Source organism: Zootermopsis nevadensis, unplaced genomic scaffold (genome assembly GCF_977971745.1).
Source record: "Zootermopsis nevadensis isolate Lab colony 2312 unplaced genomic scaffold, Znev_1.0 Znev_ptg000003l, whole genome shotgun sequence".
NCBI classification, from domain to species: Eukaryota; Metazoa; Arthropoda; class Insecta; order Blattodea; family Termopsidae; genus Zootermopsis; species Zootermopsis nevadensis.
The window spans coordinates 8364688-8387172 of record NW_028259135.1 but is presented as its reverse complement, the minus strand read 5'-3'; the positions used below and the strand labels follow the sequence as shown (position 1 = coordinate 8387172).

The following is a 22485-nucleotide window of genomic DNA, read 5'->3' as shown; positions in this document are numbered from 1 at the left end:
CTGTTCAGCTATGTTTGTCAACTTTGGCATGATACAAGAAGAAGAAGAAACTACTGATAAATTACAGATGCATCAAGCTTTTGGAGTACCATTTGAAAATTCAGTTCACATTTAAAACATGACCTTCCCTATGAAGTAGTTTTTTCACTCATGAAAGCCATAGTTATGCTGTCAGTCGCTCGTTTTCCTTCATCCCTAAAACTCGCCACATCTGAAGGAACACCAATTGGGTAGATTTAAGTGAGCAAGACTCAGAACATACAAATTTATTATACGAATGAATACAAGTTTCCAAATGTCTGTAACACAGGCACCTGTTGGCAATGGGATGTCCACAGATAACAAAGTTTTCACATATTGCGCATGCACCGAGACACTGATAAGTACAAAGAATGTGACATTCAGCTGCCTAACATGTACTGTACCTTAACAACCAAAGCAAAGTTGCAGGTCTCAAAAGTATCTGATGTGTGTGTGTGCGCGCGCCTGGGCTCGATCAGTAAGTGGTGCCACACACCACACTGCTGCCAACATTTGAGCATAATACAAACACTTCTATGTCTGCAAGACAGACATACATACATATATACAAAATATTTTATATTTGGGTATCGTAATTTTCATATAAACATACCTTCAGCTTTACCTCTGTTACCTGCAAAAGGCATGCAACTTTTCCACTTTTATAAAGGCACACCGTTTGAGGCAAGAGTTGAGCAACATCATGAATCAGCTATAAAAGCTTTCTCTGCACAATGTCCTGTGGTTCTTTTAATGACAAGATATGTGTGGGTACAAGTAGTGAATCACAGTAACACAGCTTACTCTGCACTGCATAACATCACATGAAGCCATTCAAAGCAAAATATTCAGGGTCCCTCATCCACTGCAGGGCAGTGTATTATGGTAAGTTACAACCTGCTAGATGAAGTCAGAAGAAACTTCCAACCTTTCATACCATTAAAAAAAATGCCATGACATGTAAACAGGGCAGTTTAAGATGTGGAATTCTATCTGCATGACAGTGAAATTCTGGGACAAATTTCTTCTCAACTACATGCAAAGTACTGCCAATAGAAAGAGAAGAAGAGAAGAACTCTACATTTCTTTTAGGACATCAGGTCATGTCCAGTCATTCCTTGTAATGTTACATTTACTATCCAGAGTGTAACCCAAACTGCATTTATATCTTATTACATACACAAAATAAAACAATCAGACCTTATTGGCAATAAAAATTAAATTTTCTTGCTTCATCGTACTGGTCATGAGCTACAAACAGAGCGGCCTGATGAGATGCCAATTTATCCATGATGGTATCACCACATAACCCAACTAAGCGAGGAACACCAGGAAGTAGTTACCCTCTACACAAAGGAATGTGATTTCGTTCACAGCACTCTGTTCACGCTACAGCTTCACAGCCGACAGCTGCTTGACTGTTACTTCCATAATTCCAGATGACTTGTCATGAATGATGCTTCACAAGCACAGTGCATCTGACATTACATAACCTCTGTGGCTGGTGGATGATTAACAACACACATGTACAGGCAATGTTCACAGAAACATCTGCAAGTGATCCATTCAGTTTTATATGGTGGTACATCAGTACGCAGCTGCTGCTAAGATTATTTTCTTCACAGTGTGGTGATCATGTGAAATCTGTTACTTGTTTGTCAATAACTGATAAACTGTGCAAAACTCGGTATGGTGATAACCGCCTACAATTCTGCATGAACATTGTTCTATATGCTGGAAATTATAAAATTAATAACAGGGTGGAAATCTCTGAGAATTTACAGGTATCATAAATTGACAGAATTTTGCATACAAGAATAACATTAAGTTGTCTGAGTTTAGCACCACTCAATATGGATGGCAGCATTTAATTGAAAGATAACACCACAAGTTTCCCCACGACATCTAAATGGCACACAGAGATTCATACTTCATATCTGGTAGGTTGTCAGTACATATCTCAACTCACATTTATCCTGACTCAGGTTTTCCTCAGTTGTCGGTTGGTATTTCACATAAGCTGTGACTGTTTCATGCCCACATTCTTACCAAATGAGTGTAATTTCTCATTCCAAATGAACTGTGCTGTTGACCTAATGACCCACTCTAAACTTCCTATTCAAAAGTGAGAAGTTCTGATATGAGTGTCTTTGCCAGTCAAGTAACTGACTGATGGGTAAGAAGCTTCATCTCAGTGAGTGGCCACATCTGCTCCAGTGAGCACCTCAACCCTACCTTCTGGGCTCAGGTTAGGCAACTTTATACTGCCTCGCTTTGGCCTCCACGATATCTCAGGCTGTTCGTCACTGTCAGTCAAGGGCAGGTTTATCTCCTGAGACTGGGACGTGTGAAATTCCTCAGGTTCCAGTTTCATCTCCGGTGCAATCACACCCAACTCTCCACAGCCACCTGATGATGACGGTGCGACATCTGACTTGTAGTGCCTCGCTCCTGTCCCAGGTGTCACTCGTCTGTGTTTCCGTGCTTTGCCATCAGTCTGCCGTTTTCTCCTGATAGCTGCATCATCGTCATCACTGCTTCCTTCTGTGTACAGTTCCTCACCTGAAATCCACTGCTCCTCATCTTCCTGCAATAGGAACCAAATGCCATTGCTTTAACAACAGGAACTTATTTGCTCCAATTATAATCACATCCAGTACTCAGGAAACAGAATTTAATGTACAGTCAATACAAAACACAAATTAAGCTTTGTCTGAAAGTCCAATAATGCCATCTACAATTTAAAAAATTATCTAGGAATTATTTTCAGTTGCCAGAAAATGTATAATTTATGTAAGACTTGAGGTTCTCACAGCGGTGAGTATGAAGATTTCCGTCTTCTGGGTTGTTGCGCTGTGTAGTCTGGTCGATATTAACCAACGTTTCAGAGGTCATACTGCCTCCGTCATCAGGGCGATGAATAATTGTATAATTTATGTTTTGCTCTTTATGATAAACAGTTTAACAGAAAGGAACATTTCTAGTGCACTCCACGCTTTCATATGTCTGATGTGTTTCAAAGTATCTAACACACCTCTTTCTTAAGCCGATCAATCTGAAGCTGTGCCAGCTTTCTCAGAGCTTCTGGTCGAACATGTTGATCACTCTCAGGGCTTGACATTGTTATCTAAAACAATACCAGTAAAAATTAATATTTGGACACACCCACTTGACTGTGTCACTAGTTTTCTTAATTTTGGTAGGAAGAAAACCAATATTAGACTAATTTTTTAAACCAATACAGTGGCTCGGTTTGAGCATCTGACACTTGAGATACATGACATTTTATTGGCCACAATCCACAGCAAGATCCACCTCAAGCAAATTTTCTACACTTTATAAACAAACTGTAACCGATGCAGTCATTAAATCATAGCAAGATATTAAATTTAAAATATAAGTACCACTTATGGAAATAAATTAAAGCTGTAACACATTACACATATCCTATTTCGATCATAATAACAACAGCTGCTACAGAACTAACGCAAATGTAATTTTGGCATTGACTAGGTTTGCCAACTGAAGTTGTAGAAGCAACAAGTGTACATAACACAATTCTATTCTGAATGAAGGTCAGTTTAGAGTTTCTGTCGCTTGAATAAAGAAATTTCGCACAGAACATTAACTTATTTTAAAATGAGTATATAATAAAATGTATTATTATTAATGACAGTCGTAGGATTGGCTTCCATCTCCAACAAAAATAGAACTGCTTTGGACTCCAACCAACCTTCTATTACAGCGAGTGTTCAAACGTTGACAGCACTTTCTTGGGATAAAGCCAGTCAGAGCTGCGAGCTGAGTACCTATTTATTAGTGTATACTTCCCAGAATGAATGTAAGCTTACTTCCATGACACCTTTCCACTTTTGAGAATATAGAATAATTTTAAGACCGTACTAACATATTGTTAAAACCAGCTTCAGATTATTAAAATTTCTTATGTTGGACACACCTATCTTAAGCACCATTCTCCTTTTGCAAAATAAGGGAAAACATTTATATTGGTATTACTGGATTCTAATGCTGGTTACAAGTTATTCATGGGTGGTAAACAACGGTGATAATACCTGTATATTGATAATATCTGTGGTAAAAATTTAACGATCGCTATAAATTGTATTCATAAGTTGTTTCAGGACTATGTAGGAAGCCGCTTGGGAATGTGAGGTAATTTCAGAAGTATAGAGTCGTGTGCCACTGATGTGTATAGTTGCTGTCCTGGGATTTGTTTGGTGTATGTAGAAGAAAGAGAAGATTTTGGCAACATTACCAACACAGGCGAGGCATTCGATCCGATGGATTCTGACGTTCCCAATGCAATAGTGGATATAAATGTTAAGGGACTCGATTGTAGTCCACCAGTTGTTACAGAACCTAGTATTACAAGAAATTTAGCAGGTATCAGTACATTGTCAATAAAATTTTATTGGTATTTATTTTTCAAGGTAAAGTTATATTATATACACATACGCAGGCACACGAACACCCACACAGGTGTTTAATGGTAAACTTTATGACCGAACGTCGTTTCTGAGTGGTAAAATGCCTTAGTTTTTGGGAGATCCCAGTTTCAGATGTCAACCTGGAGACCAGCCATCCTTATTGATATTTACATGGTTTTCCTCAGTGCTTCCAGTTAAATGCTGGGTTTGTACTTTGAATGAGCTCATGACCTGTATCTAATACGTCCTACCCAATTCATTATTCATTCTACCCTTTTACACTTTATAGTTTGAGCTACGGACAGAGTCGTTGAGTATACCGTAACCTTTACAGTCTTACGTACCGTCATGGAGTAGTGCTTGTTTAGGCACTCTACTTATAAAGACCAAGGACTGTATATTTTTAATACACTGTTTATTGATCTATTTTCTAATAGTATCCTATCATCTGTGCCAAGATTCTGATTTTGTTCTTTTCTTTCCCCAAGTGTGCTACACATCCTATCCATCTCCTTCGTTATATCACACTAATATATTATTATGAGTGCAAATTATAATGTAATTTTATCCAAAGATGGCTGTCTTCTGGGTTGTAGCATCGTGTAGTCTGGTAGAAGTTTACCTGTGTTTATTCTATCAGACTACGTGGCACTACTACCCAGAAGACGCTTGTTACATTCTGTCTCTGAAATCCAAACACTGTCTTTAGTACTTTCTCTCAAACACCCTCAATTTGAGTTTGTTTATTGGGGTGAGTGACTGTTACTTACCCTCATAAAATAATGGGGGATGCTGCTTGTTTTTGATTTCATAATATTTTTATTTTACTCTTGAATTAATTCAGTTATGACTGTTTAAAAATATATTGCTATATCATTCTGTATATATATGTGAACTTTACTTTTGTCATGGTGTGTTTATGTACACCTAGAGTTGTGATGTGAGGCATACAGCAGTTCTGTGTTACTGGCTCATAGTCATAGAGTGTAATTGAGATAAGTTGTTTTTATGTTGAGAGGACTGCTATAAGCGTATGGAAGGAAGAGAGTGGGTAACAGAGTTTGACACACTGCTAGCTCAAAGTGACGTGGCCATCACTGGACAGTGGATCGCACAGTTCTGTGGGCTTGTGTTGTCAGAGTCTCAACGACACAGTTAACAACTTAAGTTAGAATCATATAGTGGTTAGAGTCTGGCATAACTTACAGAACATGAGAAGTATGTGCAGCCAAGAATGTTTTGTTAAGGAGGTTTCTTCAAATTTAAGTTGGAGGAAATCCCTCTCATAAAGTGCAGAGTGCGGTGTGGATACATTCATATTGCTTACAAGTGCATTCAGTTTCCGATCAGGTGGATAATGCTATCAGTTGTGTTCTCTAGTAAGATATTTCTTAATGGAAATGCGTAACTTAAATTAGAAAAATAACACAGAAGTTTGTAAATATTTTTTAATTTTTTAATGTCACTTATTTCAAGCTGATCCATCATTGCAGGTTTGCAGTGTCAGCAGGAAGACAGCCAGTCCAGTATGTCGGCAATTGATGAACTGTCGACAGACAGTCCACTCTCTCTGCATCAGAGCTTTACGAAGGCTGACGCTCTTAAGAAGTGTGGTGACTGGGTGGACAGTCAGTCATGTCACACACAGGAGAAGGACATGGGCTGCAAAGCAAAGCAGAGGGGGGGGCAGGGGGAGGAATGTGACTCCCCAGATGAGACAGACAGCATTGTGTCATCTGCATGTGGAAACAAGCGCAAACGCAAGATGGTCAAGCTGAAGGATGAGCAGCTGAACCTGCAGTGTGAGTGGCGCAGCTGCGACTATGTCACCTGCAATCTTGATGACTTCGTGCACCATGTCAGCCTCCACATACCACACCTAGAGGTCAAGGAGAATGAAGATCAGGAAGGTGTGTCCTAGTTACCTCTTGTAATACACTGCTTTGTGCTCAGAGTAAGTCTGGCTAGTGTGCTAACCACTAGGCATCGGGGGTGGCCCTCTCATATTAATGGCTTTGAATACTAGGCTAGTACTAAACACTAGACCTCTGGGCCAAGACTGGGGCTCTCTTTATCACCACTCTCCCTGAGTCTCTGTGTGTGTATGTGACTAGGTGGGGTATTCCTTCATATAAACACATCATCTAACCAGAGTAACACAGAGATAACTGGCCCTTGATAACTGTTGTCACTTGTTTACTACTTAGTGGTAACATTTGGGATCAGACCTACGACAGATTCAAAATTATGCTGGTACGCCAACCCCTTTTTGTATTAGTGACAGTGACTGGGTTTGAACCTGGGACATTTTGAATAGTAGATATAAGGACTAGTAAGTACAGAACTACAGTTAATATCTTGTGTGATTTGAGAAGCTGAAGGCAGATGATACGTATGTTGCAGGTGTGTATGCTTGTTTGTGGGAGTCGTGTGAGTTTGAATCTGCAGACTCCAATGAGATAGTGAGACATGTCAATTTCCACTCATACCACACCAAAATAAAGTCCATTGGATCAAACATATTGGCTCGGTTGAAGCTTCCGGTAAGTCACTGCCATTCAGCGTGTGCATATTTGTGTTTTTGTCTGACGAATGGCTTTGTTAAACTAGCCATCCTCTTCAGATTCTGGCGCTCCTTGTGACGGCATGATCTGCATCCTGGTACAGACTGGTGCCTTGGGATTGAACCTTGGACCTTGCGAATTATCGTGAAATCGCAAGGTTCCCATTATGAGAATGTGTGTTCATGGATTCTGTTAGTTCCTTTTTTTGAATTATCTTTTGTAAATGTTTACCAAAAATACATGATGTTTCACAAGTTTGTTACCCTTTATGTGGCGGTAAGTCAAATTACCTAGGTGATCACTACAAGGAGCATATCCAGGGATGTCCTGAGTCTGGGCTCAAGTAATTTTGTGTAGCACAGGTATAATTAGCAGGTGGCCCCATCCTGTTGAACTTAGTCATTCCTTATTTTTGTCAAAGGCATAATTCTACTACATTTCACAGCTGACTGTTGCTTCATCAAAGGAGTAAAGTTCTGTCGTATGTCATTGCTCACAAGACATTAACTTTTGGTGAAGATCTTTCCTGCTGTCACAGAATGGGGGTTTCCTGTACCCCATATGACATGGTCATGCTGATTTATTTTTCCACTAATGTGGAATGCAGTGTTGGCATAAGTGTTCTGCATTTCACAATGTACATGAAACACTTGTCATTCTGTGACAATACCTGCATAACTTGCAAATGGTATATGGCCACCTGCCCTTGTTAAGATTGATGATTCTTGCTGTCATCGGTGACAGGATCCTTACTCGGTGTACAATGCAAATGCAAGTGAGTCATCAGAAGTTCTCCACGAGAGTGGTAACAAACTTTCGGACAGTGTGTACATCAGAACAGAAAGTGATTTGCTTGTTACAGGCTTGCACATATGTTCAGGTTGGGAAGAACTTGCTACCCGACTTGCCAGATGCTTTTACGTGTTGCTGGGACGATTGTGATCGAACATTCAGCAACCCACAGATTTACTTCTGTCATGTGCAGAGTCATGTCCACTGCAACCCACGTGGCAAAAATGTGGCAGGAGGTGTCCCTTGCTGCTGGCGCGGTCAGTTCTCAGTTTTCATCTGGTTGTTTGGCCATTTCAGTTCCACGTCAGTTTATTGTGTCTGTGTAAGCAGGAATCAGGGAAATTGAAAGGTGAAAAATTTCTTTATGACAGCTGTGAAATCAGCTAAGTTGAGTGGAAACAACTTTTCAGTGTATTGACCATGTACTTGAGCGTTTGCAGCATCAACTAAAATTATTATGTATGTTGCATAGCTTCCTACAGAATGTTTATTTTATTTATGATTACCAAAGCCAACTAACTCATGCCATGCATTAGAGTCATCCTTCAAAAGCTCATAGGACACTCAGTCAAGAAAGTGACCATTCTTATTATAGAGGAACATTTGCCTTGCTGGAAGTGAGTGTGTTTAAGTAAGAAGAGCTTTCTCCGACGTTCATAAAGAGCTTTCGGCTCTTCATTGTGGTTGGTAGAGCAGTAGTAATAAGCACACCGACTTTTTAATTTCCATTAGACATTGCTTGCATCCTCTTCCATTCAGCACACACATCCAGTTGATGGACTATCATTAAATGACCTGTCACTCAGCTAACTTACAAAGAGATTAACTCCTATACTGAAGTGCAAACTCTTTCACACTGCAGGTTGCAAGTTGATCTTTCGCTCTATATACAAATTGGCGGACCACATTAGAACCCACACGCAGGAGAAACTGGTGGGCTGTCCGACATGTGGTGGGCTCTTTGCAACTAAAACAAAGTTCTTTGACCATTGTAAGCGACAAGTTCCTTTGGAATGTAAGTCATAAACCTACTGACACATTTCATGTTTGAAGTCAGAAAATAAGATTTAGTCTCTGTGTTTTGCGGTAGATGTGATGTATTCGTCTGCGCATACAAGAAAATGTGGGATATCAGGTATGTGTTGGTGTGAATTGTCTTGCAGTGCAAGGATACCAGTGCTCACACTGCTCCAAGTACTACCCATCAGAGAGGCTGCTGCGGGACCACATGCGTCACCACGTGAACCATTACAAATGCTCCTTCTGTGACATGACTTGCCCTTCTCCGTCATCCCTTAGTTTGCATATTCGCTACAGACACCTGGACAGCAAGCCGTTCAAGTGTGACTTTTGTGAATACACGTAAGTAAATCCCTTCGCCTGACGCTGAATGTGGCGTACGTTATGTGAGCTTGGCTACGAGTCCTTCAAGAATAATGATCGCAGAGTACTTTAAAATACTTGACTATTCATGATCTACTGCATAATGTATGCAGTTGAAATTGCAGTATTAGTTCTTCCTGTCTTACAGATAAAATATCACACTTAGAAATCCACTCCTGCTTTAAAAATGGTATGTGTGTGATGCTGCTGGTTGAAGGACCTCTCTCACAGTGTGTTGGGTAAGAAGTATTCATTTTTGTTCCGGAATGTTTCTAGGCACAGATTTTAATTTAGTGAGATTTTTGTGAAAGTTAATTGAAATAAAATGACACAGCTGGTTGCCTGAAATAATATGGAAGCAAATTACCAATATTTGATTTGTTTCAGAGCTAAGACGCATTGTGACATGAAACATCACTTGAACACGCACTGCTCCGACCCACTTTACCGCTGTGAGCAGGAGGGCTGTGGTTTCTCGTGCCGCAGTGCTTATGGGCTTCGCAGGCATTACCATAGGGTATGTGTTTTTAGTAAGAGTACAGCAAGATGTGTCAGGAAGCTTTGAGGGTCAGCTCTTTACCTGGATTGGAACACTGTCATTTTCAGTCTTGTGAAGGCGTAGGCTGGGACCTGAAAGCAAGGGGTTGTAGTAACATTTGACTTGCGTCTAAAAGGTACTCTTGTAAGTCTGCCTTGTAATCTCAATACCAGTCACTGATGTATAAGTACAACCCTTTCTGTGTTTGAAATTGCCAGCTTCACATTTGCTATCATGTCATGGATTTGTGGTCATGTTATAGAGAATAATATATCAAAATTGAATATCACTCACTCACTTTATATATTTCATTTATATCATAAATATACTAGTAAATTGCTTTTCAATATGTTCAGTTTATAATTCACTGCAATTGTTTGTTTTTGCATTGGATCACTATTTAATGTTCAAGTTAAGGTTTAATTTGAATGATTCCAGATAAACTTTAAATTTCCTCCATCTATGATGATAAAACCATTGCCCTTGAGAAAAACATAAATTAATTTTACTGTAATTTATAATGACCATAACCTATCTTTTAAAGATCTGAATATATATGTACACACACACACACAGAGGGTCTCCATTGGCACTTGCTCTTTCTAATCACTGAACACTGCATATGGAGGGGTTTCAGTGGATTCAGCATGTTGCTGACCTCACAGTTCACTGATCCCAGAATCCTGAGTTCTGCTGATTGCTGATTCTCATGTGATTTGAGTTGTCTGCACATAATTCTTCCTGTCTTAGTTCAAAATTTTCAGATGTACAATTGACAGTGTCAGACTCTGATTTTTCCCCCATTTCCAACTTGGTGAAAGAGCCTAGCAAAGTGTTCAGTGCTCACAATTAGCATATGTGCTGTTTAAGAGTCACAGAGGGGATGATGCGCCAACATACTGCTGCCACATGTGTGACGATCGATTTCATCGCGGATCCTTGCTCACACGTCACCTCTTCACTCAGCACAACTTCCGCTGGCCATCAGGCCACTGCAGATTCAGGTGGGCAGAACACACAATAAGATGCTTATGCGGCATTACTTCAGACAGTACAGTTCCATGAAAATATAAAGTTGCAGGAAGAGTTCTTGGCATTTTCATTTCATTATATAATTATATTATGTAGTTTTGCAGATTTGTTGCTATGTAGACTTACATTCAAGTTGTCAGACCTAACCTGGAGGGCACACATTGCCATGTTTACAATTTGTATCAGTATAATTCTGTATTCATAGTGATGTTTAGTCTCAGTCACAACACAAAATTTCATGTGATCCAATAGTTAATTGCCTTATAATGTAGAAATAGTATTAGAAGGCTGGTGGTTGCAGGTACAAGCACGATGAAGACGGTTTCTTCAGGCTGCAAACAGTGCGCTATGAGAGCTTGGAGGTGACCCAGGAGATGATGCAGTCCGAGTCTGCTGCTACCCAGCCGTTGTGTCGCAAAAGTCACTACAACCTGCGTCGTGTGAATGGCAGGAATGAGGTCGAGTTCACAGTCTGTGAGGACGATGAAGACCCCTTGAAGCAGGTGGTGGAAGAGGACAGGATTATCATTTCCATCAAGGAAGTGGACAGCAGTGGCAGCGTCGTGTCTAGCAAGACGATGGAGAGTGATAAGGTGGCTGCTTTCCCCACAGGATCTGTCACTGTTGTTCGCGATGAAAGTCAGAAAAAGTGAATTGTTCGCCTTCTTGTTGTGTTCCATGTTTATTGTTCATGAGAAAGATAACAGTGATCAAAAACATGACATAGTAATATCTCAGATTAGCTTCTAACTTCTGGGAAATTATTTCTGAGCATTTGAATCATTTCATTGTTTCATTCCTTCTTGCTTGAAGTCTAGACCCACACAGTAGACTGTAGTTTGTACATTCTTCCATTACCATAAAGTTGCATTTGCAAATGTATGTGGATTTTCTACGTTTTACTTGTAACTTAATGTTGATTCTCTGTTCTGAATTGTGTATCATCCATTTTTTGATAGAAGAACAAAACAGTTATTGCTAATGAAGAAGAAAATTACTTAGAAGTGATGCAGTAATGTGTTCCTAACATGTGCAGCCCAGGGCATGAGACAGGTTTTAAAATCATTGGCACAAACTGAAACCATTTAAGTATGATAAAGTTTAATGGATCATGTATAAGGTGAAGAATGCAAGCATGCATTCTTCTGAAAGCTCGCTGCTGCTCATGTGGCGAAGGCACACACGGACACCTAAATGGAAGTGTTTGGGGACAGAATTATTAGTAGTGGTTGCTAACCAGCACACTCCACCAACCTCAACCCATATGATGTAATTTGTGAGGAACCATAAAGCATGAAATTTATATATTAAACCTTCGCACAATCAAAGAACTGAAGGACGATATCAAAAGGCAAGTTCTGTGTACTTCGCAAAAGAAACTTTAATGTGTGAATGTAAACTTTTTACAGAGATCAAAAATGCATGCAAAACAACATTCTACTGTAATCTGTGTAAATTTTCTTTATAATGTGTTTAGGCCATAGGTTTATTCCTTCCACTGGCAGAATTTCAGCATGTCTGACTTGATGGTTCCATGATTTGTGGCTATCTCCATAAGAGATTTATGTATCTTTTTGCAGTGTTTGGAAATTACATCATGACATGCCACAAGTTTTGTCAGCTGCTTGAAAACCACGTGTTTTCAGTGGAAGGTTCTATTGGTAGAATACTTATGAGGTTTTCCCGTATAAAATGATTGTAAACAGTATGAATACTACAGAGATGTTTATAAAATGTTGGAACCAAGTTCAAAGACCATAGGGTCTGTTACTGAATGTGCTTTTCATTGTACTGCAGTGTTGGAAGCCATGAGGGTCTCCACTGATATAAACCCTTGCTTCTCAATAAGTATGTTGGTCCACTCTTGATGCTTGATATAGTCAGTGTTGCTGATGCTTAGAAGGTTTGTCATGAGCATCCGCATCACGTTCAGTTTCTCCAGTCTCAACTGCAATCGCTTCTTTTGCCTAGAACAACAGTCACTTTAGAAATTTCTGAAAGATGGAGTTAAAAGTTTTGTTACCACTACAACAAAGGCTATATTCAGTCCCCTTAGATTAAGTTTATTACGCACAATATAAGGATTTCATTTTGGATAATTTTGAAAAATCCATTACAAATTATGTAAATTTCCATAAATTCACAAAAAACTGCTGTGAACATAAATGTTGGCCCTTCCTGACAACAAATCTTTCTTTTTAAAATAAATTATGGAGAAAAAGCAATTCTTTTTTCTTTTCACATACCATATTTTTCATAACCAACATCAATTTACCCTGAATGTTTTAAGTTCAGACGCGATTTCATGACAACCAGTCACACAGTGCCTGTGTTCCTGTGCAGTCCCTCGTACTGGTTCAAAGTAATGATCATTAGCATTTATCATTTAAATTACTCAAATATTTGCATTGATTCTGTATCAAAAACCATACTGCAGCAGTGTGGTTAATACGATGGAGGGAAGAGAAAGAACCCAAGTCAAGAATGTGCCAGTCACTTACTCCATGTTCTCCCGTTCTTTCGCAGTGGCACGTTCATGCCGCTCCACTTCCTGTGCTACCAATAGCTCCTTGTAATCATCCAGCTTGTGCTGCAATTCCTGTTTTTTGGTTATAATCTGTAGTGCTGTATCTCGCTGCTCCTTCAGCACACCCCTCAGTTGACTGTTCAGGCCAATCACTGCATTCAGTAGATCCACTGTGCTCCTGTATACAGCACCAAAACAACTCTTGTTAGTTGCAGTTTAGTCATCAGTGTGTCACTGCAGGAGCCCACATTTACACACATGGCAGCCCATGTTATATTTGTTGTGGACAGCTTTGTTTCTGAGATATTAAGTTTTTCCCTGTCAATATTATTTTACCACTGCTTCATATCACGTATCATCTGGAGCCTTGAAGATTGGCCTAGTAGTGGCTGTTGTGCCATATTTCCCTTTTTCAACAATGACATATGATGGAGGAAATTGGTCGTCACATTAGACCAGGCTGGAGATACCATGGCTTTAGAACATTCAATTATTGTTGAAAGAAGGTTAGATTCTATCAAGGTTCAAAATGGCTGCTTTATGAGTTCAGGAAGTAACGGCCAACTTGCCTAGAAACTGCAGCTTTGGCTGTCAATATTTTCCATTGGAATTACCCTGTGAGATTTTTTGTCTTGTTTTGTGTTATTTATTTGCAAACTTGACCCTTCAGTGCTTCCTATTCCCTTGAAGATTATCTTAGCAAAATCTGCCAGTGTCGTGAGCACGGAGGCAGTACCAGTACCAGGTCTTCGCCCATATCAGCAAGACCTGTATTACCAGAAAGCTTGAATACGGACTCAGACCTTGAACATTGAGGGGATGTCTCCACAACACATACTGCTGCAGGGCCTCTGTGGTACAGACAAGGACAGAGCAGTTCCTAGCCCTGAAGAAACATCATGAAAGTAACTTCAGTGCCAGTATCACTTGGCAATGAGCAGAGAAAGCTTCTGCATGGAACATGCAGTGCGGTACTCTGAAAAGGCAACAGACAAATTGAATTCTAGCTTCATCAGTGCAACTTACTGAAAAGACTCTGTGAAAATTCCTGGCTCAGCTGACACCGCATCTGACATCAATCTACGGACATGAGATGCCTCGGCAGAATGCCTCCATGCTAATTTGCGCACACTGGCCTTTGTTATTTCTTCGTCATATTCACCCAGCACCTCAGGGAGCTGGTAGAGATCCAGTGACTCCCTGTCTTGTGGAAGTTTTCCTGGAATATTAAGTTAGTCACTGTAAAGTGGCCTAGTCCCACCATTATCAACATACTACAGACACTAGTACTTACGCTTCCTGTCCTGAGCTTTCAACATCAACAGTTTGGCATTGGCCAAAGAGATTGTGTTGACAGATCTTCTAATTTCATTCTCCAGAGAATAGTCCACACTTGTTGCTGCTCCTACAGGAAATGATTCCATAATTTCTCTCAGTGTGTTCAGTTGCCCCTGTAGAGCATCCATCTGCAACCATTTTTGTAGTCCATCATTTTGGTTAAGAAGACTGGATGTGGCTCTTTTGCCTTATTAAAGTAAGAATCTGATCTTATGTCCTTGCATGCAACAAGGTAGGATATGTTCCGTACACACATCAGGGTATATGAAAGCTGTAACTAGAAGGGGCTAACTCGCCAACACACTGGTTGCTAAACCAGATACAATCTAATAGTACATCTATGCAGCTTAAATGTTAAATTTTTAAACTATCTTAACCTCCAATGTCTCAAAATACGACTATGAATTCAGTATTGCTATTGGATTTGTATGGTAGAATCAACTCCAAAATGACCTGTCAAAACTGCTAATAATAAAATTCTGTGAGATATGCTACAACGTATTGGGAACTTTACGCACTCCAACGAAAGTAGGAAATAATCCCCTTCACCGTATATTCATAGGTGTTTCCCAAATATCGTGAAGCATAAATCCAAATGCATTCCCCCCCCCCCCCCCCAAACCACCTATTTGCTTTTAAATATAAGTGTATCTAGACTTAATTATTGTACAAACCGTAGCTATTCCAAAATTATTTCCTTAGTGTAAACTTAATAATTTGTGCTACAACACAACTGTATACCGCGCTTTACATGTGCTCTTAGTGAATAGTTATTTTTGGTAACCATACCAACCGATATATGTTCTAACACTCTTTGAATATAAGCGTGTTCTTTTGTTGTTCCCATGGTAGCAATGGCGAACGTTTCGAGGAGATGTGTGAGAATATCAAGTATTATTATACCAGGGCTTAGACCGTCACATTCAAGAAAGTGTTGTGCGTACAGTTGTAAGAAATTTAATGGAACAACATTTTCACTAACAAGAAGATATTCCAGTTTAAGTGGTACTATATAGTCCATTATACATGTAAAATGCAGTGCATGCAGTCAACTACATAACCTCATTTATTCATTCAAAACATCAAATAATTTCTGCTGATAATTTGTCGAAGACGTGAGACTATTTTGCAGTAGGGCTATCAGAAATGGGCCCTTTTAATAATGGGAGTCTAGTATGCATTAGAAGAGATAATGATAACATGTTAACTGGCAATGCCTTGTACAAATTGATAGATGAAATCATATATGCCGTTAATATTCATATTAGTGAATTATTTTGTGACTTTGTTAAATTATTTTACTGTATCATGACATTTTATTATTAAAACTAAAATTCGGTGGAATTCAAGTTGAAGCTGGGCAGTTATGTAAATAATACATTAATGACAGGCAGCATTAGAAATCGGATCTCTGAAATCAGATCATAATACATAAAATTGGGGCATTGTGAAACATGAAGTTTTTTTAAGGTTCAGTACTTGGTCCTTTGCTATTCCTCATATATGAATCAATGATCTGTTCCCAGCCATCCTTCTAAATGCAGGTGTTATACTCTTGACTGATGATGCTAGTGCTATTACTTAATATCCTGAATGTGACTGCTTTAAAACTTTCATTAATGATGTTTTTTGCTAGCTTGAACAAATTACTTCAAGCCAGAAAACTTGCATTACATTTTGACAGCAAACTTAATTAAAATTGTTTCTAACAACAAAACAAGCATAACTTTTAATATAGGGTATGAATAGAAAGTTGTAGCAAAGAACAACTCCCAGGTGCTGACAGCTGCAGTCCAGATACCAGTCACCCCAATGTCCTTGGGAGCAAGAATGTGTGGCATTTGTGTGTTGCTGATAGCAACACACTGGAAACATATATTCTGGGAAAAGCATTTGCATGTAGAAACTGAATAGAACCACCCAAAACATGGTCCACATTATCTTGAGAACAACTGGAGTTACATAAGAAAAGAGTGTTGAACTTATGGTTATGTGAAGATGGCTGTCCTCTGGGTTATAGTGCCACGTAGTCTGGCAGAAGTTTACTTATCCACCTGATAAAGGAGGCAACAAGGACCACTGAAATGTTGGTTAACTACTACTAGACTCCACGGCACTACAACCCAGAAGACAGCCATCTTCACACTTGCTGCCATTAGAACCTCAAATCCTGTTGTGGTTTTGTGTGCAGCTCCACATTCGCCGAGTGCCAAAAATATAGAAGATTCCATAGATGTAAAGAAGATTAGTAATCCACTAGTGCCACCTGTAAGTCCTGGTGACGAAGACCATGAAGAGCAGAAGAGACGAGATTCTTCTTGGAAAGCAATGAAGTACAGTTTCATTGCTTTTGGTGCCACTTTTGGAATCCTGGGATCTTACATGGTTTATGAACTAGGTAATCCTTGGTTTCTGTATTGGATTAAAGTGCTGAATACTGTTTGAATGTCTCATGTTGCCACATTTCAGGGAACTCTTCTGTCCCAAAGTTCTTCCACTACATATTTGGAATTGGTTTTGTTTTGTTAGGTCATGCTAGATGAAGTTAGCTTATCTTAAGGCGCTTTAAACAGAATTCTCCATCGAGTATTACAGATGTCAGTGCATAACCTTAACATTTTTTTTTACAGAATTCTGCCATCTCCACACTCGTGATGAAGGCTGATTTCAACCGACACATGTAGGGTTATGTGATTGTGTAACTGAATAATATAGCTGTATTATTTTTTTAAAATTATGTTTGCCTTTCCCTTCTGTTGAATCAACTGCAGGTACAGTGTCATGTCCTGTGTTTACAGGTAAGCCAAAGAGAGATGAGAATGGCAACACTGTAGAAGATGAGTTCAGCCAGATGCCACTGATTCAACAGTTCTTCAGTCGCATGTTGAAGGAAGTGAACTACTACAAACGGGTATGTGGAGTCCCACATTTTTATCTCTTGGGCAGTTGGAGGTCAGTGTAATAAGAGGAGCCGATTACTTTCAGATGATTCGTGAACCGTCTCGAGAGAAGCTGCTGCCTGACCCGGTCCCTTATCCCTACATACAGCCGCCCTATACACTCGTGCTGGAGTTGACTGACGTGCTAGTTCATCCTGATTGGACGGTAAGCAAATCATGTGAGCCAGTGACATCTGTTGCAAGATGTTTCTTTTTGATGCAGTAACTATAAGGACAATGTCTCTGAGGTAAGGTTTATTTCATACTAACTGAGTCCAGGAACTTTGTGGGGCCTGCATTTTCTTAATCTTCCTTCATCGATTTAATCAGAAACTTCCACAGTCATGCAGATGTTAATTTCTCACAAGCAACGAGGATTTCTTGATATAATTCACGAAGTGCACAATCTTTTATTCCTGTTTGTAAATGTGTTGTTAATCTCTTTGTCAGGTAATGTAAATTTGTAATCTTATAGTAAAAACAATATGGTACGTTGGTTGGGATACTGGACTTTTGCACAAATGGTCATACAGTTAAATCCAAGTTGAGTACAATTTTTGTTCAGTTGTAAGAATGTTACAGTTTGTTGCTATCATCAGCATCATCACATTGTTTGTCTTCATTAAATTTTTCTGACATACCTTCAAAGTTTTGCACTATCATCATGTTTGTAACTGTAAAGTTATTAAATATTTAATGTAGAATTTGTGGGCTTATTTATGATTTATTTATACCGAATTTCAAATCACCATTTGAACACTAAACTTCAAAGTGTACAGTTGCAAGCTTGTAGTGGTCAGAGTGGACATATTGGTAGTCTAGCCGTGGTTTGCGGTGGCATGTGATGAACTCACAACCAGAGCAACTGGCGGCAAACCTGGCAAACGTGACTGTTGGCCGAGGCAGGGCCAATTTCCGATTCAGGGTTCATCAGATCTTCACGTGACCGCAGATACTTTGTGTACAAATATTTCAGTGTTGCCGATGCAGTGATTTCACTAACATTCTTTACTGGTGCACTGGGTTTTATTGAGTTCAGTAAATGTAGTAGGTACAGTGGAGTAACGAAACCCTTTGTTGCTTCAGTACAAGACTGGGTGGAGGTTCAAGAAGCGTCCAGGCGTGGATCAGTTCTTGGAGCAGGTGGCGCCACCATTGTTTGAGGTGGTGGTGTTTACTGCTGAGCCTGGCATGGTAAGGTGTTTTGATCTGTTGCTGTGCAGTCCTTAACAAGCTGTTAATTGATTGATCTCAATTTAGTGACCTTTATCATTAATTTACGTTTTTAATTGGTCAGTTGATATAAATAGTTTATTATGAAAAATACTTCTTCTCCTCCCTTGTTGTCCTCGCTCCTTCCCCCTTCTTCAGGTTATAAAATACAAATGCTCCCACAGAAGAAGAAATCTCGAAGTATGAAAGGATTCTGTTTCAAAATACTGATCTTGTGCCAAATGGTCCTGCAAATGGGAATGCTGATAAAATAGTTAATTTATTATTAATTATTAATAAATATGTAACTTGAAATGTGAATGTGAAGTGGTTGGTTGTCTGTGCTTATTTCATTTATAGTTGTAATAGTAAATTTACGTTCTGTGATTGCAGTAGTTGAGTGTGCGAGTGGTTCCCTGGTTATGTTCCTGATCATTGGCTAGGATCCATATTTATTACAAAATTGCTAGGGATATGGAATTAATTAAATGTAAAATATTAGCCATTGTAAATGCTGTAGGATGTTATCAGCCAATCACCATCACCTGTCATTGACATGAGTGCCAATGTCCAGCTGATGTAGCTTTTTGAGATTCTTGCAGACTGTGTTCCCCATTCTGGATGCCCTGGATCCAAATGGCTACATAATGTACAGACTGGTGAGGGATGCCACACATTTTGTTGATGGGCACCACGTTAAGGACTTGGACTGCCTGAACCGAGATCTGAGGAAGGTGAGGGAGCTGAGGAGCCAGCCTCAGTTTTAGAAAATTTCCGTGTACTTGAAACGAAAAACCTTAAAACAGCACCGCCATTACGCTGTACAAAGCTGTGATGAAGCTGTAACATCCGAAAACTTAGTGGTCATTAAAAAATTCTCGTACTAATAAAATACCTGAATGTGAAAGGGGAAAGGTAAATGCTTTATTGTACCCTCATTTTTTAATCCAGCAAAATTTACACTCACATAATCATCCTACTATTCATTGGTACATAATCTATGCAGTTGGAAAAGTACTTTTAAATAACCCAAGAATTAAATAAGCATTTCATTAGAAAAATATTTTTCTCTTCCCTTGAAGACGTAGTATTGGTTTTGAAGTAATGCTTACTGGCCAACAACTCCAAAGCTGTAAAGACATAATTTATTTCCAGTTTCATGTTTTAGTTACCCACCATTGCCATGTGTTGTTGCAGGTGATCGTGATAGACTGGAATGGTGAATCATTGAAGTTTCATCCAAGGAACATGCTGCGACTGCCAAGGTGGAAGGGCAATGATGATGACCAGACTCTGGTGGCCCTAGGAACATTTTTAAGAAGTAGGTACACTGGGCACACAGTCCAATCTTTGCTCATGACTAGGTGAAGGGAATGTTGTTTACCAGTTCTTCTTTACTTCCAGCAATTGCTGCTGAGAAGGTGGAGGATGTGAGGGAGGTTCTGGAGTACTACCAGCAATATCCAAACCCAGTGGAGGCCTTCAGAGAGAAACAGAGGAAGTTACTGGTAACATAGCCTTTAGATTGGGTACTTGCATGGACTTTTAGGTTGTGCTGTTGTGGGTGAAAAATTTTGAGCTTAAATGAAAATGTTGATGTTGAAGTTAAGAAAAAGAGCCATCTGCATGTACATTAATATGATAAACATAAAGTAAATAGAATACATTTTAAGAATGTGTTACACGTCCACATCCATGGCCATCAGGACATCCGTGGCCACCCAGTAGCCCAGACATAAACCCCTGTGACTTATTCCTTTGGGGTTAGCTTAAGGAAAAAATGTTTTAAAAGAAAGATGGCCTCAGTAATGCAAGTAAGGGCTTTGATTTTTCAAATGTGTGGGGGAATTACAGAGGATACATGCCAACGAATGATCACGAATGCAGCCATTCATGTTTCAGAAGTTGCATGATAGAACGATGGACATATTGAACTTGTAATCCTAAAGGATAAATCTCCGTGAATTATTTGTGTACCATTCTGTTTTGCTGCTTACAGCTAATTGTTATGTATTCACAGGTATCAGTTACATTATATGAATATTCTAGTGGTTGTCGTTAATTTAGTCATTTCCTGTGTGTAACACAGAATTTTATAGCAGTTAAGTTTAAGGAGAAAAATGCTTGAAGGCTGTTTTTGGAGTTATAAGAATAGTTATATTGCTTACAGGATCAACTTGAAGCAAAGGAAAAGCAGCTGAAAGATCAACCTCCGACAGCAAACTGGTGGACGCCGGTCTTCCTGAAGCCTCGCAGCAGCTGAGGCCTGCGTGAATCTTATATGTAGGATATCAATGCGTACTTTGTTCCTGTGCGGTGAGCCTGTTCGCAGTTGGTCAAGCCTTGGAGTTTATACACTCAAAACATGTTAACTCTTTGTTATTCTAAGTGGTTTCTGCCAGTATGTACTCCTGTTTGTAGCTGTGCAACCCAGAACCTTCCAAAGTAAAAACTACTGTCTTGATTCTAGGATGGCATCCTATAATTATAGGCTAGAAAATAAATTAAATGTAGGAGTATGACAGAAAAGTTATTTTATCTGCATACAGCTGTGGGCTGCATTATCTTTTGGTAATGTCATATTTTTTATGCAGCTGTACAGTTGATAAGTTAATTGTATAAACACATTCACAGTTTGCTTTTATTATGTTCACAAGTGCACAGACATTAGCAAATATAACATCACTTGTTTCCCTATTCCAGTGAACTTGATATCCACTAAAATACTTTTCCTTAGATCTCTATCAACCGAGTAATTTTAAATCCAAGCAGAGTTCAAACTCAGATCGGCCAATCCGTGCAGTTTACAATTCCTGAGCTGAAGGTCAGGCTTTGATCTTGAAAATTGTAGAACTGCTTAAAATGTATTAATAAAATTAATCTGTGGTGATAATTCAAAGAGCATGACTTTGGAGCAGCTAATTATATAATAATATATTTAGAGGTTGTTATAATGTGTAAAGGTAGTTGTCCCTGATACTTTGTTTTGGAAAGCAAAGTTACTGAACTCGCTAGCAGTGGACTCGTGACAAGGATAAAACTTAAGTCCTATGTAGATGTGTTTCTTCTCAAATAAATACCAAAAGTGATAATTACTCCTGAGATTATTCATAAAATTACTGCAAGATGTCAGAAGTCACTTAATAGGTAGGTAAAACAAAAAATTTGTGCAGCATTAAATTTAGCTGGATTCAGTGCAACTGTCTTCTTTGCAATACAGTAGAGTAAGTACATTTTTGTTTGTAAGCATTTTAAAGTGTGCCATTTCTAATTTTTTCAGGTAATCTATTTCTCCAGAAACTTTTTGTATCTGTCGCATATTCGTTTGACAACATCTGGTTATACAGTTGAAATGTGTGTTGATTTTACTGGTACCACATAAATCATTTATAATAGTAGAATGATAGACGGTGATTTCCATTTTATATGTGTGTGTGGTAATGTGTATTAAATTTATCCTATATATCACACATGTAATTTACCAACAGAACAGTTTAATTGCTGAAAATGGCTGTCTTCTGGATTGCAGCACTGCGTTGTTTCCTAGAAGTTTACAGACGTTTTAGGTGCAGCAAGCTCCTTTGAAACTTCTGTAAACTTCTTCGAAACCATACGGCCCTACAGCCACCTTCATACTTGCCGCCGTATTTTACTTTTATTGTCATTTTAAAGGATCATGGTGATTGTGCTT

At 39.1% G+C, this 22485-nt stretch overlaps 4 protein-coding genes across 7 annotated transcripts; 2 read left to right on the top strand and 2 right to left on the bottom strand.

The window, feature by feature from the left end:
- Positions 1-251: 251 nt before the first annotated feature.
- Positions 252-3925, bottom strand: LOC110837919 (uncharacterized). Of its 2 annotated transcripts, none has more exons than XM_022080582.2 (3): positions 3755-3925; positions 3056-3148; positions 252-2608 (listed from the first exon to the last, which is right to left on the bottom strand). In XM_022080582.2, the coding sequence occupies exons 2-3, from the start codon at positions 3140-3142 to the stop codon at positions 2213-2215; spliced, it is 483 nt and encodes a 160-aa protein (XP_021936274.1). In that variant the 5' UTR covers positions 3143-3148; positions 3755-3925; the 3' UTR covers positions 252-2212. The 2 variants fall into 2 exon arrangements, with proteins under 2 accessions (XP_021936274.1, XP_021936273.1); XM_022080581.1 differs by lacking the exon at positions 3755-3925 and adding an exon at positions 3426-3584.
- Positions 3926-4028: 103 nt separating this feature from the next.
- On the top strand, positions 4029-13003 carry LOC110837916 (Histone H4 transcription factor). 2 transcript variants are annotated; one of them, XM_087342326.1, is made up of 10 exons: positions 4029-4074; positions 4164-4425; positions 5963-6379; positions 6873-7012; positions 7896-8082; positions 8688-8840; positions 8989-9187; positions 9596-9725; positions 10617-10750; positions 11080-13003. In XM_087342326.1, exons 2-10 carry the CDS (start codon positions 4323-4325, stop codon positions 11429-11431), a joined length of 1815 nt encoding a protein of 604 aa, XP_087198452.1. In that variant the 5' UTR covers positions 4029-4074; positions 4164-4322; the 3' UTR covers positions 11432-13003. The 2 variants fall into 2 exon arrangements, with proteins under 2 accessions (XP_087198452.1, XP_021936268.2); XM_022080576.2 differs by having other exon boundaries at positions 4035-4194.
- On the bottom strand, positions 12135-15557 carry LOC110837918 (uncharacterized). Of its 2 annotated transcripts, none has more exons than XM_022080578.2 (5): positions 15437-15557; positions 14600-14771; positions 14332-14524; positions 13280-13483; positions 12135-12745 (listed from the first exon to the last, which is right to left on the bottom strand). In XM_022080578.2, the coding sequence occupies exons 1-5, from the start codon at positions 15488-15490 to the stop codon at positions 12562-12564; spliced, it is 807 nt and encodes a 268-aa protein (XP_021936270.1). In that variant the 5' UTR covers positions 15491-15557; the 3' UTR covers positions 12135-12561. The 2 variants fall into 2 exon arrangements, with proteins under 2 accessions (XP_021936270.1, XP_021936271.1); XM_022080579.2 differs by having other exon boundaries at positions 15318-15449.
- LOC110837917 (mitochondrial import inner membrane translocase subunit TIM50-C) lies at positions 15489-21889 on the top strand. The gene is made up of 9 exons (XM_022080577.2): positions 15489-15648; positions 16835-17041; positions 17442-17554; positions 17629-17748; positions 18669-18776; positions 19397-19528; positions 19992-20115; positions 20199-20302; positions 20965-21889. Exons 1-9 carry the CDS (start codon positions 15489-15491, stop codon positions 21055-21057), a joined length of 1161 nt encoding a protein of 386 aa, XP_021936269.1. The 3' UTR covers positions 21058-21889.
- The last annotated feature ends 596 nt before the right edge of the window (positions 21890-22485 follow it).